The sequence below is a fragment of the Eubalaena glacialis genome, chromosome 17 (assembly GCF_028564815.1).
Source record: "Eubalaena glacialis isolate mEubGla1 chromosome 17, mEubGla1.1.hap2.+ XY, whole genome shotgun sequence".
Taxonomy (NCBI): Eukaryota; Metazoa; Chordata; class Mammalia; order Artiodactyla; family Balaenidae; genus Eubalaena; species Eubalaena glacialis.
Genome location: NC_083732.1, coordinates 15463444 through 15479668, shown reverse-complemented (window position 1 = coordinate 15479668; position 16225 = coordinate 15463444). Strand labels below are relative to the sequence as shown.

General features: G+C 47.1%; 1 protein-coding gene across 1 annotated transcript in view; it reads left to right on the top strand.

Annotated features, from left to right (window-relative positions):
- The first annotated feature begins 8122 nt into the window (after positions 1-8122).
- SLCO5A1 (solute carrier organic anion transporter family member 5A1) overlaps positions 8123-16225 on the top strand; it is a 122577-nt gene continuing 114474 nt past the window's right edge. The window contains exon 1 of the mRNA XM_061171935.1: positions 8123-9020. Within this exon, the coding sequence (XP_061027918.1) occupies positions 8123-9020 (898 nt within the window). The remainder of the gene's footprint in view (positions 9021-16225) is intronic.

Below are 16225 nucleotides of genomic sequence, written 5' to 3'. Positions count from 1 at the left end.
CAGAAGGTAGGAAGGTGAGAGAAATGCCAGCTTTCTCTTGGCTTTACTCTCTGGATTCAGACTTCAAGATGTCTCCAGAGAGTTCAAGGTCATCCCTGAGGTAGATCCCAAAAGGGACTTCTGCTACAGAGGGACCCCAAACTGTGGAGGAGTAGCCCTAATTTACAAGTTGACTATCTCAGGTATTGCTTTTTGCCCAGAGAAGTCACTCTGGGCTATTAGGCAGAAAGGGATTCTCTATAGGAAGTTATGAGCTTACAAACTCTCTGGAAGGGCTGGTCTTTAGGTTGGGTGACCAGGAATGACTCTTAGAACTGCAGATCTGTCCTGCCAGGGAAGCTGGTCCATCTGCCACAATCTGGAGGGTGGGAATCAAAGGTCTTCACTGGTCTACTGATTTCAGGACTCCCTGTGTGGCTGGATCCAGAGATCCAATGCTGTAACTGCCTCTCAACCTCCAGAAGCTGGAGTTCGGACCAATGAAGGCTGAAGCAGAAATATACCACGTCTCCATGACCTGCTTGCTGGCATAAGAGTCATAGTGGGTGTGACCTGTGCTTTTTTCCACCTTCCAAAACTCACAAGCGTGTATCAATTCTTATCCAGAACCTGATCTGCCATGGAGTCTGGGAAATGTAGGGTTTTTTTGTTTTGTTTTGTTTTCCAGACTCTGACATTCAAGAAAAAACAGAAATGTCGGGGCTGCATGGCGAGTGCCCATCAACCATATCTAACACAGTTCGTTTCATGTTATCCCATGTATTTGTTTTCTTTTATTGGCCTTTAGGCTTAAGGAAAGATCTGTTTAAGAATTCAGGCCTTGGCCCATCTGCTGCCCTGTAGAGTGAGAGGGAAGCTAGTGTTTGGGTCAGAATGTTAAAATCGGGCGGTGCCTCAAGAACTATGTGGGGATCTAGGATTTCACCCTTTCTCTAAGCTAACAAGTTAGCCTGCTACTGTTTCATGGATCTTGGGGAGGCGAGGCTGCAGAATCAGAGACAACGTACGTTGTTCCTCATGCAAAAGCAGCAGGCTGAGTGCCAGGCTGATGTGTGTTCCAGCCCCCGTGCCCCCAGGTCCTAGGGGTGATGCAGAGTCCATTGTGGATGCCTGTACACGCATTACAGGGGAGGAGCGTTGAGCCTGGGGGGCTTCCCTGAAGTAAGCAGAACCAAGCCAGTTCTCTGGCCAGGGGGAAAGGTTACCTCACCCCTCAAGGTTGCCAGCTGCAAACACAACCGTGAGAAATGGCCTGGGTGAGGAGTGGCGAGGGCCTTGCATTTTCCACATACCCACAAAGAACGGGAGGAGATGCTGAGGGCCATGGCAGATGGCCTCTCCTCTCTCGTGCCTTCCCCAGGCCCAGGTGGCAGCAGAGGTAATTATGAAAATCTTTCAAGGGAATGAGAATCTTTGGGGACAAATGTCTCTTCTTCACAGGGAATTTTCTCCTCATTACTAGCCTTGGAGTATCTGGCATTTTGTTTTGTTTTGGTTTTTATTTTCTTGGCCGCAAGACGCAGCATGCAGAACTTCCCCGACTAGGGATCGAACCATGCTCCCTGCAGTGGAAGCGCAGAGTCTTAACCACTGGACTGCCAGGGAAGTCCCTCTGGCATATTTTTATTAAGGGAGGTAGCAGTTTCTAGGAGGTCCTGGTTGATAGAGTCTTGTCATCTTGTCCTGACTGCTTCCCAGAGGCACTGCCTGATTTCTTGGCTACTTTAGAGGGTGACCAAGTGGCCAAGTGTTCATCAGACTGTGGTTCCTTGGGCTGGGGACTTGCAGTGCTAAAACTGACATGGTGGTCACCATACTCAATTCACTGTACCCCAGGGCCAGATCTGTCCCTCTTCTGCTTTACCCAGCTTGAAATTTGCTTCTCAGTAAGGGAATAAATGCCAAGTTCTGTTAAGCAGGTACCTTATAACCTTATAATCAGTAATACCATGTTGGATATTTGAAAGTTGCTACGAGAGTAGATCTTAAACATCCTCACCACAAGAAAAAAAATTGTAACCAAATATAGATTTACTGTGGTGATCATTTTGCAGTATATACATACTATATCAAATCAGTATATTGTACATCTAAAACTAATACAGGGGCTTCCCTGGTGGTGCGGTGGTTAAGAATCTGCCTGCCAATGCAGGGAACACGGGTTCGAGCCCTGGTGTGGGAACTAAGATCTTGCAAGCCCCATAGCGTCGCCAAAAAATAAAAAAATAAAATAAAATGAAAAGAATAGAGATGCAGTTTAATTATGTCACAGAGGTTAGTAATCTGTATACTTCTTCAGGGTCTGTGCATAAAGCTGTACTTCAATTATATATATTGAAATACATTGAATTGAATTTATATGTATGTATGAAATGTTACCTTTAAAATACAACTTATCTTCTCTTCAAGAACAAATACCTAATTCAATTAGAGTACTGGCAACTATGTACTATATTTTAAGCCCAGAAAATATTCTAGACCAAAACCCAGTTCTTCTTCTTTTGTCTGGGAGACCTCCGAATTGAAACTTCTTAAGGAAAAAGGGATGGGAGTGGAGGAAGGGGTCCCTTCTGCTTTCCCTGCCCTATTCTCCAGAGCAGCTAGATTTTAAGCCCATAGAATGGCCTAGGTAATTCCAAAAGCTACCATTTTATTATATGAAGATTGGGAAAGAAGCAATTTATGTGTAAATTAGACTGATTAGTGACTTAGAAGAAGCATCAGCATGCCTGGAAATTTGAAGAGAGTTTACAGTCATGTGCTTCCTCTCCCAATATACCTAACAAGGCAGGTATTCTGGTCTCGGCAACTGTACTCTTTCATATCGTGTGAAATAAGCCATGGGGGTAGCAGAATCCCATGAAGTAAGTCCTTTTTTTTTTTCTCTGAATCTGAAGATTAGGGCTGATGGAGGTACACCTGGCCTTTTCCAAAGTCACATTTAACTATGAAAGAGAAAGCTCAAGAATGTCTGTTGCTAAATGTTTACTTCTTGTTTCCTGTATGAGTAGCTAATTGGACCTTTTGTATCCTGTCTATAAATCGTGATCTTTCCATTAGTGGTAATAAAAAAACCTATAGGTTCTTAGAATTGTGTTCTGGTGTAACTGTGGTAATTGACCATGAATAAACAGCGTGTGGCAGGGACGTGATTATTTGACTTTCAGCAAGGAAGCTCTCTGCTGGCACCTGGTGTGACAGATTGAATTTGCTGTAGAACACTGATGTCTGTGGCTGAGCCTGAAATGAGAGAATGGGCCACAGAGCTTGGAAGGATGTAATAGCAGGAAGATTGATTCTGTTTGGATCCAGAATAAGCTCAGAGGAGTAATCAGGTACAGGAAGTGCCACATAGTAGCTAAGATCTGGGCCAGGGTGGCAGCTGGAGACATATTTCCTGTTTATGGAAAAGTGACAGTGGGCTTGATGGCATCTCAAGAAGAGGGGACAGGGCAGGGGATGAGGAATGAATGTCTTTGCCCTGTCTGATCGGTCAGTTTGGCAGCTGCCAGATCAGTGCTATCTCGACGCGGACTTGGAGCGCACACCAACTGTTCTTTGGTGTCAGCTGACTTATTTTGTCCTCTAAGGATCAGCTGTACGTATGGTGGATGTTGGGCTAAAGTGAGATAATTAACAGATACAAGATGCATCGAAAAGTCAAGCTGCTATATGATTAAAAGGGAGAGAGTATAGAGTCAGAGGTAAGAGCATGGACTTTTTTTTTTTTAAGCAAAAGAAGGATTGATGTGACAGAGCACATTTTCAAAGTATGTACATCTCATATCCAGGGCTCTCTGAGAAGGGCACAAACATTTATTGGCTGTACTATGCATTAAGGCACAGGCTGAATGTCTCACCTATGTCATTTCATTCTACCCTCTTGGTACTTTCAAGTAGGTAATTGGGTCCTCATTTTACAGATGAGGAAATCAAGATAACTAACCATTGAATAAATTGTTCGTGGCCATAATAATTGAGCTGGGATGAAAATTCAAGTTGATTCTATACTCTTTTCACTATCCCATGATGCTTTCCAGTATTAAATGGGCTCTCCTAAGAGAATAAATAATCTATTATCTTTGGGCCTTTAAAATTGTCACGTAAAACACTGTAAGAAACAATTAGTGGAAGCTTATTTCTCTATCCAAAAATTTTAAAAAAATCTATCTTGGAGTAAAATGATTTTTAAAGCAGATTAAAAGCTTATTTTAGCCTTCCCTAGGGGAATGAAGTATTATGGAGCATGGACTTTTTATCATCCCGAGACTAGCTATGTGCCTTTACCAAGTTACTTAATCTCTCTCCACTTCCCTCATCACGCTGTAAAGTTGACGCAGCGCCCTCACTGAAGGCCAGGGGCCACCGAAGTGACTTTGGCACGGCAGCAATGGTCAGTGCAGTCACCGGTAATTGTAGAACAGCTGCTCCCCTAGCTAGATCACCATCTTCCACTGTCAAAGTTCTTCAGCGTCCTCCCACATGCTACAGCTAATGGGCTCTTTTCGGTTATCATCCTATTTGGCTTGTCTTCAGCCTTCCCTGCATCTGAGCACGCCCTTCTTAAAGTTTTCTGCTCCCCTGGCTTCTAAGACAGTCCCTCTTTTCTGACTCTTCACAGATCTCTCTGACCCTTGCTTCTAATCTCCCTTCTTAGATTTTCCCCTCTCCAGCTCTCAGATCATGGTGTCCCCAGGGCCCTGCCCTTAGCCTACCTCTCCTCACATCTCCTGCACCATCTTCCTTCTTCACCTCATGCTGTCTCAGGCTAATGCCTCCTAATCCACATCCCTAATCTGGGATGCCTGTATGTTATATGTCCACTGGCTTATGGGACATGTACACTCAGATGTCCCAAAGGCATTTCAAAGTCAATGCATCTAAAGGAGAAGCATCTTTCCCCTAAGATCATGTTTATCCTCCTGTGTTTTTCTGGGACTTCATCCACCCAGTCACCCAAGTGTGAAGCTTGAGAGACATCCTATATTGGCCCATTTTCTCAGTCTCCAGATGACATCAGCTTTCAAGTCTGGCCACTTCTACCTTGTCAGTGTTTTCAAGCAGTTCCTTCCTCTCCATGCTCCCACCACTGAGATTGCTTCCTAACTTGTCTCATGCCCTCCGAGTGGCTTAGATTCACTCACCACTGCCAGAACCAGCTTTCTGGTGACCAAGTCAGGATGTCACTGGCCCTTCAGAGCTCACAGCACACGACCTATGAAGCCCTTGCTGATCTTTCCTACTCTGCCACTCTTGCCGTGAGCCCTCTGCCCCAACCCTGCAATCACCCTGCGACTCACCTACCTATTTCCTTTCAGCACCATGCCCCGGTGCCTTTGCACATGCCTTTCCTTCTGCCTGGAAATGAAGATCTAATCGGTTAATAATGCATATTAGGTTCTCCAGTGTCGCCCTGTATAGAATTTACCACGTTGTTTTAGGCTATTTACAGGGGTATGTCCTCCACAAGACAGAGGTTTCCTCAGTGCAGGGATCTGTCCTGTTCATCTTTGGTCCCCAGAACCTACTATGGTTTCTGAGACATGGTGGGTGTCCACGGCACAGAATAAACGAACAGAAACAATGTCCTTATTCCGAGTGGGCTCTCTACCTCAGCAGCTTACTTTTCTGGAGACCCGCTCCCTCTGGCTCCTCGCGTTCCCCCGCCTCTCAGGTGATGGGCAGCCGGGCGGCTCGCTGCCTTCCGGCTGGGCTGGGCTGGGCGGTTGCCCGCGCGCCTGCGCCCTCTGCTGCTCCTCTCAGGGCGCGTCTGTGCGCGTGTGTCCGGAGAGGCTACGGAGACAGGCGAGGGGTGGGGGGAAGAGTTCAGCCTGAGTCACAGACTTCATTCACTGATTCTCGGCGGTTGGACCGAGGCTGCCTGCCGAGGGGACTCCCAACTACTCTCGCACCTCCAAGGTCCCCACCTCCCGCCGTTCCACTCTCAGCCAAACAGACGGACCGGCTGACTCACGAGTGAGTAGCGGCGGCTCGTGCGCCCCGGCAGCGCGGCGAGCTGTCCCCGGCGGTCCTGTCCTCCTGCGGGTGGTGTGTGTCTGTGTGCGCGCGCGCGCGCAGGAGGTGTTCCCCAGGGCGCCACGCCGGCGCCGAGAGCCGCCGGCCGGTGTCCGTGTGCCCTTCCGAGGCTGCGCTGCGGTGCGGGTGCCCGCTCCGCCGGGGCTCGGACGACCCCGGCGCGGGGAGCGAGTTTGCCGGGATTCCCCGGCTCGGTGCGCGGCAGCCGGTGGGGTTCCCCGGGAAGGCGCCTGGGCAAGGAGGCGGCGGGGAAGCCCCGGCTGTGAGTGGCTGGCGGGCCGGGAATCTGGGAGCGGGGCTGGCACAGCAGAGCCGAGGGAGACGCCGGAGCGGCCGCCCCTGGATCTCAAGCTCTCCGCCTTTCTCCCTTACCCTTCCTCCTTTCTTTTCTCAGCAGCATCACAAAAGCGCGCGGCAGAGTGAAACCCAGTGCAGCGAAGTGCGGCTCTCTTCTCCCACCTGGTGCACATCCCCCCGGGCCGGAGGAATGGAGTGGGAGTCCCCGAGATTAGGGGCGCAGGTTTACCCCGGGGACACACCTGTTTTCGGCTCGCGTTGAATTCAAGCAGGGTGCCGGATCGCGCGAGGAGGTTCCGGATCGCGCGAGGGGGTTCCGACACAGATACGCCGGTGTGTGTGCGTGTGTGTGTGTGTGTGTGCTCGTCTGCGCGCACCCGGAGACCACGCTCGCGGACTGCGCGGGATGTAAATAGCACACCTCCCTGCCCGCCTGCGAGTGCCAAGCCGGATCCGTGGGCTCCCAGCGCGCTGTGACAACGCGCCGGCATCTCTTTGTTTGCTTGTGGCTTCCCCACCTCTCCGCAAAGCAAATTGATTTTCTGTTTCACTTGACACAGCGCGCTGGGACTTCGTGTGGGCCGCAGCCTCGAACGCCCCTGGTATTTGTAATTGAATAGTTCTCCCCGGCGGCTGGGGGCAGGGGTGTTATTTTTAGTGTTGGGAATAAAGAGGCAAGCACGCTGACCTTTTTGCTGCTGCCTTGGGCTTTGAATACGTGTCTCTGATGGAGAAGACGGATTCACATCCAGTCGCGCACACGTGCCTGCGCACAATTGTGTACACACATTTCTACACACCTAGCTCCACCCCCCCCCCTTTCTTTTCTTTTTAAAAATCGGGAGTGGGAGTGCACAGTGTTTGTAAAACAAAAACAAAAAACCATAAAACTTTCCTTTGTTCTTTTGGGCCTTTTCTATTTTGAGTAATGGAGTAGGAGTGCCAAAAGGTTGCAATTAGTTCACTAGAATAAAAGACACTGTCTCTGAGTCAGAGCTGCCAGGTTGATATTTATTAACATATAAAAGCAGATGCGCTGTTTAAGGCAAAAGGGGCGGGGCGGGGGCAGGTCCACGGTAGACAATGAGGGAGGGTCTCTGCCGACCGCTTGCTGCTTGCTGTTCCGGCACTAGAGGCTGCAGCTTGCGGCCGCCTCCTCCTCCAGGGCTTCGCTCCTCTTTCGTCCCTCGGTCTCAGTTGGGACCTTCCGAGTGCCCCAGCGCTGTCCTCCGGGGCGCCGGGGCGCCAGTCCCAGCCGCAGCCGCCCTTTGCTGACCGCCCTCTCTCTGCTTTGCAGGTTGGCAGCTTTGCGCCCGAGGGTGTCGCGAGCCGAGGCGGCGAGGACAGAGCGCCTCTGGCCCAGCCAGCCGGGCGGGATGCGGCGCGGGCTGCAGCGCTAACCGCCCCCACGCTGGGCACTGGGCGTACGCGCTCCGGGCTGCAGGGGGAGCGGCGGCGGCGGCGGCGGCGGAGGGGATGCGCCCGGGACGCGCAAGGCTCCTGCCGCGAGCTGCCAACCCGAGGTGGACCCTAAGGGCTCATCGCAGGACCGCGCGGACCCCTGCCCTCCGGGGCACGCGGCTGCGGAGCCTCGGGGCCGCGTCTGCGGTCAGGATGCCCTGGGCACCTCCCTGCTGGTGAGGATGCCCTACTGCGCGGCTCCGCATCCCCAGCCCCGGTCCCTGGTGGGCACGACTGCCTGGGCCCGGCTTCGGCCCCTCCTGCCGCTGGATGAAAAGCGCCGGACTCCTTGAGTGCGATCGGCGATCGAATCTGAATTCTAAGAGCCATGGAAGGAGGCACTGGGCTGCAGCCCCAGGCGGGAGAGCAACTGGAAGCCAACGCCAGAGTAGGAGCGGTCCAAGAGAAGTGCGAACCCGAGACCTTTAGGTCCAAGAGTTTACCCGCCCTGAACAGCGCCTCCTGCAGGCCAGACCTGAATCCCGCCGGAGAAGACTCCAAGCCCGCCTCCGGCCATCAGGAGTTGAAGCCAGGCCCTGGCCCGCGGGCCCCCAGCCCCTCCGCCCCGTCTACTTCGGCAGAGACGGCAGGGCTGGTGGAAAGTCACCACAGGGTGGAAATCGGCAAACCCATTTCGGTGTCCTCCACTTTGGCCATGCTCCAGGGCAGAAGGTGCCTCTATGTGGTCCTCACCGATTCCCGTTGTTTCCTGGTTTGCATGTGCTTTCTGACCTTCATCCAGGCGTTAATGGTCTCCGGGTACCTGAGCAGTGTCATCACCACCATCGAAAGGCGCTACAGCCTGAAGAGTTCCGAGTCGGGGCTGCTGGTCAGCTGCTTTGACATCGGGAGCCTGGTGGTGGTAGTGTTCGTCAGCTACTTTGGCGGCCGGGGGCGGCGGCCCCTGTGGCTGGCCGTGGGGGGACTCCTCATCGCCCTGGGGGCCGCCCTCTTCGCTTTACCTCACTTCATCTCGCCCCCCTACCAGATCCAAGAGCTGAACGCCTCGGCGTCCAACTACGGCCTGTGTCAGAATGGCAACTCCTCGGCCACGGCGGAGCCTCCCACCTGCCTCAAGGACTCGGGGGGAAACAGTCACTGGGTCTACGTGGCTTTATTCGTTTGCGCACAGATTCTCATTGGAATGGGCTCCACACCTATTTATACCCTGGGACCAACCTACTTAGACGACAATGTCAAGAAAGAAAACGCATCCTTGTACCTAGGTAAGACTTTCCTCTCAGATAAGCTTGGACTCAAAAATCAAAAGGAAGCACTTTCACATTTTACGGGATGTTGTATATTGTATTATAATATATGGCGTTATATCTTATATATATGCATTAAGCTTCAGTTTATTTTTTGTTTTCTTTTTTTTTTTTTTTTTGCCTTAGTTAGTGTGGTGTGTTTTCTGTTTGGGGAAGAATCAAATAGCTGAGCGTTCTTTGAACTAGTTTTCAGACTCACACTTGTCTTTTCCCAAGTAATACAAACTTTTAACTGTGGGGTGCTTCTCTCTGTTGCTGCCTATCTTTGGAAAAGCTCGAATTTATCAAGCTTATCTTCTCAAAGCTGTCCTTCTAGAAGGGTCAGGAAGGAATAGAAGTGACTGGTGTGTGGAATAAGGTTATTTACTACTTTCGTCCACTGCTGCTTTTCATTCCTGCCCCCAAGAGTAGAGTTAGTGGAGAACGCAGACTACATGAAACACACTTTATTGACTTCATCTCTGTATTCATTACGTATCATCTGCATCACTATTTAAAAAAAAACTTGAGGGATACCGAATGACTAGATTATCTTTATACAGAAGCAACATCACAGGTTGTAAAGTTTATCCAAAACGATTTTTGTTGTTGGTTTGAAGACCCTCAGTTACATGATATTGGGGGAAACATCATTACTATTTTCTGAGAAGCAGTACCCTTGGACAGTGAAAGGGCAGTGAAAGTGATACTCAACGAAGAGGGCTATGCTTTTTGCTCAGTATGACTGCTGTCCCCAGAATCGGTTACAGAGGGTGTCTGAGCCACTTATAGTCCCCAGTAACTGGCCCAAATGCACCAGGACAAGAGTTTTATAATTTGTTTTTATTATTAAATGTAAGAGAAAGAAATCTCTATTCAGGCAGAGAGGAATAGCTTGCTTGTTACTTTGCCTCCATGTTTTCTAACATTTGTTATGACAAATTTTCAAACATCCAGGAAAGTTGAAACAATAGTACAATGAACATCAGTATATCCACCACCTAGACTCAATAATTGTTCAATTTATCCTATTTACTTTATCAATTTGTGTGTGTGTATAGAAATATATATACTTTTGGGTGGGAGGTTAAGCCCTTTGAAAGTAATTGTAGAAACCTTTAGGCTTCAGCACGTATCTTCTGAAAATAAGGACATTCTTTTACATAACTCAGGAGCTTAAAACATCCTAAGAAAGTTAATAAGCATTCCATATGATCATCAAATTCCAGGCCATATTCAAATTTCCTTAATTGTCCACTCAGAGTCTTTTTTAGCTATATACATTTTCTTTTTAAAAAATTTTATTACTGATATTTATTATTTTAAAGTAATTTTAATTAATTAATTAATTAATTTATTGGCTGCGTCGGGTCTTTGTTGCTATACGCAGGCTTTCTCTAGTTGCGGTGAGCGGGGGCTACTCTTCGTTGTGGTGCACGGGCTTCTCATTGTGGTGACTTCTCTTGTTGCCGAGCATGGGCTCTAGGCGCGTGGGCTTCAGTAGTTGTGGCACGTGGGCTCAGTAGTTGTGGCTCGTGGGCTCTAGAGCACAGGCTCAGTAGTTGTGGCGCACAGGCTTAGTTGCTCTGCTGCATGTGGGATCTTCCCGGACAAGGGATCTACCCTGTGTCCCCTGCATTGGCAGGCGGATTCTTAACCACTGCGCCACCAGGGAAGTCTGCTACATACATTTTCAAACCAGAAGCCAGTTGAGATTCATTTATACATTGCATTTGGCTGTTTGCCTTCTTAGCATTTGCTAAACTAGAACAGTGCCTCAACTTTTTTCTTTCTCTACCACATAGACTTTTTGAAGTGACAAGGCTAGTTGATTTGTGGAATGTTCCACATTCTAGATTTATCTGATTATTTCCTCGTGGTGTCACTTACCTTGTTCCTCCATTCCCTATATTTCTTGTAAACTGGAAGTTCAGTCTAAAGGTGTAATTCGATTCAGATGAAATGTTTTCCGCCAGACTACTTCATAGGTGACACTCCGTGTTTTCTATTAGTTGCATCTGGCCATTCATTAGTGTTGCTGAGTTTAATGACTTAGTTGCGTGGGTGATTGCTAGGTCTTTCCATTGCTAACATACATTTCTCTGAAAATAATCAGCAATCTTCAGAGTGACACCTTGACTCTGTAAATATCCCAATTGTTTTCTTTATTCTTACTGATCTTTTCCTCCATTTACTTTGAAAACTCAGGTCTCCCTTCCATCCCGCTTCTAGGTACCATTGACACAAATCTGCTTCATGAAAAACACAGGCAGAGCCCCACGCTAAGAGAGAACATCCACTAGTAAGAGCCCTGAGATTTAACTTTTCTGGTAGTGGTTGCCCATCAAGAATGAAAAGAGTAAGTACGTATTCTGTGCTGAGCGCGGTGCTCCTTATGGGAAGACCGAAAATGAGACACAATCCCAGCAACTGAGGTGCCTTCAACGTAATGAAGAAATATTTCCAGTTTAAGGTAACAAGTGAAGTGACATGTGAAAGGGGAAGAAAGTTCTACAAATGGGATTTGCTCCCTCCCCCCTCCTCCACCTCCCACCTCCTCCTCCTCCTCCTCTCCTTCTTTAGATATTGACTAATAATTGTTTTTCTTGGAAAACATTTTGATGAATGCCTTAGGGCACATTCTTTGGGAAACTCATGAGAATTCTGCTTTGTATTACATGGCTCTCAGTAAAAGCTCCAGTGGTTTGAGTACCAGGAATCTTACCTGTATTCTTTTATTTAATATTCTTAATGGCCTTATGAGATGGGAATTGTTTTCCCTTATGAGATGGGAATTGTTTATGAATGAGGAAACTAAGGCTCAGAGAATTTAAGTGGCTTGCTTATGGGCGTCAAACCCACGCCTGTCTGACCCCAGAGACCTTGAACTTCCCTCCACGCCGCATGCTTTTTGGCAGGAGGATCTGAAAGTCAACTGAAACCAAAAGATGGGCCACGTTCAGTAGAGTTCTGAATATGGTGCAGAAGGATGCAGAACTGGCCTAAAGTCATCAAAACAAGACCATTCTTTAGACCTTTTAAAGCAGCTTTTACAGGTTACCTCCATACAAATTCAAATCAGGGAGACTACTATACTCTTAGAACATGAGCAGCGTTAACCTATTATCACGTGGGATTTTTCCTAATAAATAACTGGTTATATATCTTTGTTATTTTCTGCAAAACTGTTCTTCTATATTACCTTGTCCACTCTCCACCCTTTTCTTAACTTTTTGGTCAGTCTTTCTAACTGATGACAACCACAGAAGAAGAAGAAGGGGGAAAAAAAGCAGGTAGCAGATTAGTAATTGCAGGCAGGAACAAATATCTGAATTAAAATAGAAACCATTGAAATGGAATGTAAATGTATACCTTAATCTTCTGAAAGTTCCGGTGTTAACATTCTGGCAGCTTTCAGTGTAGAAGAGATGTGGTCATAGATGAGATCCAGCGGTCTTTGCACCCATTCAATGCCCTAACTCCTTCTGCAAGGAGAGAGGTTCAGCGTTGACCCAGAGCATAGAGAAAGCTTTGTAGTTATGAAGAAGTAAGGTTAGCAAGTGCACCATGGTTTGTAATTGTATCTCAAGGAGAGAGAGAAAGTGTGACCTTTTGCAGGGCAAGAAATTCATGAACCAAATAGGGAAGCAAGAGAGAATGGCTAACCAGGTGGGAAAAGGAAGAAAAAGGATGCTTTTCTAGAATAGAAAGCCACAACTCCGATTGGGTGATTTTCAGGATAGGTGAGGATTGGCAATGGGCCAGCCGTTGGCCAAGAGGTGTGGGGACAGCCACCCCACCTCCCTGGTGTGTTCCCTGTCACTTCACACCCCAGAGAAGGGTCGGAGTCGGGACAGTGCCTTAGAAAGAGCACCGGACGAGGCCGATCTGTATTTTCGTCTGGCTCTACCAGTGACTGGTCAGGAGACAGATCTGATCGTAGACAAATCCCTTAACTTCTCCCAGCCTCTGTCTCCACCTGGGGATTGTTACATTTGTTTCCCGCACGGTAATATTTTGAGGAGCAAATGGGATTGCATGTGGGTAAGCGCTGTGCCAGCTGGAAGCGGCAGCACTTTGCTGTGTTAGAAGCGAATTCAGACTCATCCTGGAGACTGGGCAGAGGAGCGGAAGATGTTCTACTCCATCTGAGCACCGAAACCTTTAAATGTATCTCTTTACAATTGGGAAAAAGGAAAGAGGCATTATGTAGGAAATTAAAACTTTGTATGGGAAATCACTCCTTAGACATTGTACAGGACAATTTTTTTTTTTACAGTTTGAATATTTAGTTGCCCATGCTTTTAAAAAAAATATAGAATATTGGCTTTATTCCTTGTATTGTACAATATATCCTTGTAGTTTATTTTATACATAATAGTTTCCACCTCTTAATCCCCTACCCCTGTATTGCCCCCCCTTCCCTTTCCCTACTGGTAACCACTAATTTGTTCTTTACATCTGTGAGTCTGTTACTTTTTTTGTTATGTTCAACTGGTTTGTTGCTTTTTTAGATTCCACATACAAGTGATATCATACAGTATTTGTCTCTTTCTCTCTGACTTATTTCACTTAGGATAATACCCTCCAAGCCCATCCATGTTGCTGCAAATGGCAAAATTTTGTTTTTCTTATGACTGAGTAATATTCCATTGTGTATATATATATATACATACATATATATATATATGTATATATGTATCTCGCATCTTCTTTATCCGTTCATCTGTTGATGGACACTTAGGTTACTTCCATATCTTGGCAATTGTAAATAATGCTGCTATGAACATTGGGGTATATGTATCTTTTCAAATTAGTGGTTTTGTTTCTTTTTGATATATACCCAGGAGTGGGATTGCTGGATCATATGGTAGTTCTATTTTTAGTATTTTGAGAAACCTCCATACTGTATTCCACAGTGTCGGCACCAATTTACATTCCCACCAACAGCGTAGAAGGGTTCCCTTTTCTCTGTGCAGGAAAATCTTGATCAGTGTTTCGGCAATGTTATATTCTGATTAATTGCATTTTCTGAGACCCCAAGGTTTTACTACCAGAACTTTCTGCCTGTCGACCTTTGACAACCATCTTTCTTTAATGTAGGAACATTTATATAATGTATATTTGCATCTAGTGTGACCTAACAAAAGCTCTTTTGAAGTCTGAGGGCCTATGTGTCCTAGCTTCACGACTGTGGGTTTTCATTTGTCTGCATATTCTGTGCAGGATGTTGGTGAGCAAGAACTGGTCCCAAATTATGAATAAATTTAAAAAAAATCAGAAGTAATTACTGTTCTTTTAAAATAAGTTCCTGATGACTTATTCTTTTTCTTTTGACATTTCCTCAGTCTTTTAAAGGTAGAATGAGCTTGAAATTAGTTGAGTTCTATTTCATCAAGATTTTGTAGTCGTACAAACATATATATGTGTGTATATGACTGTTTATCTCTCCATCTATCTGGCATACATTGCTCTTTCTGAGTATGAAAACCCTTAAACATATCTTTTTTTTTTTTTTTTTTTGGGTTGCGCCCCATGGCTTGTGGGATCTTAGTTCCCCGACCAGGCGACTTGAAAGCTCCCAGCTGTGAAAGAGCCCAGTCCTAACCACTGGACCACTAGAGAATTCCCTAAACATATCTTTTTTATATGTAATTAGAAAAAAGAAAAGAAGTCACTTCTTCAAAACATTGTCTAGAAAATCTTGATTGGTTTTTAGCAATGTTTTATAGAACAATCTATATCTAATAAGATTTTATATTCATAAAAACAATGAAAGATACATATGTATCTTTCAACTCAGTGTTCCCTAGAACCATATAACCAAGTGTATCTGTGACTTTGACAAGTTAGGGCGTTATTCATCTTGAACAACAAGCTAGCTAGGGTAGGTGGTCAAGGGCGGTCCAGCCTTCCATGGTGCCAGCTTCCTCTCTCTTCCTGCCCAGCCCTTCTTAGCAGAGGCTGCTGCACCTCCGGCATCACAGCCTGTCCCTTAGAGAAGGAGGAAGTGGAGGAGGGGATGTGTCGTTGGCCAGAATGGAGTCCCCGGCCTCTCCTAGCTAACAGGACTTTTGGGAAGGCACGTTTTAGATTTTCCAGTCTGTGTGGGAGAGGAAGGCAAGTAAGAGGAGGGTGGAGTTGAGCAGTGAGTGGCCTCTAGTTACACCTTTGCCTCAGTAGCCAGAGATTTCAGGCCTTCCCCCTCACCCCCCGCCACTATTAATAAACTATCCTAAGTGGGGTGTAGCATAAGCTTTCCAGATCTTTCTGTTGGTATTTTGAAAGGCCTTAATAAATAGCACCCTTTCACTCGAGTTCTGAGCTGATCGAGAAATAAGTCAAAGGAGTAAACAAACACATGGGAGCCAAAGTATCACTTTTTAGAACTGATAGAAGTGAGCTTGAAAATGTAGCTCATATCTTTGTGCAAATGGACCTTCTAATAATCGCAGTATTTTTAAAAATTAATTAATTAATTAATTAAGTTTTGGCTGCGTTGGGTCTTTGTTGCTGCGCTCGGGCTTTTCTCTAGCTGCGGCGAGCGGGGGCTACTCTTTGTTGCGGTGCGCGGGCTTCTCATTGCGGTGGCTTCTCTTGTCGCGGAGCACGGGCTCTAGGCGTGCGGGCTTCAGTAGTTGTGGCGTGCAGGCTCAGTAGCTGTGGCGCACGGGCTTAGTTGCTCCGTGGCATGTTCCTGGACCAGGGCTTGAACCCGTGTCCCCTGCATTGGCAGGCGGATTCTTAACCACTGTGCCGCCAGGGAAGCCCCATAATCGCAGTATTAAATAGACTTACCCATCCAGCCGCCGGCAATGCTGGACCTCAACAGGGTGGCAGCCCTGGGTCTCCCCACGTGACCTGTGGTTGAGGGGTGTGTGTGCAAGAGTTGTGCTGAAAAGGAGCAGGGGAGGATTTTTATGCCCCGTGTGCACACTCACCTCCAAGAGGCAAAGAGGAGGAGATGAACTGAGCATCCCAGTTTATTTTCAGATTCATCTGTCACGTTAATCCCCTTCTGCTTTCCCAGGGAGGGCAGTGATGGGGGCGTGAGGCGGGTCAAGAGAGGAAAGATCATGTGAATATACACTCTCTTCTGAGACTGCTAACTGGGTATTTATTCTGCTTCAATTTTGCTCATCTTGTTTACAAGGTGTTCATCTTTGTAAGCCACATACAGTCCC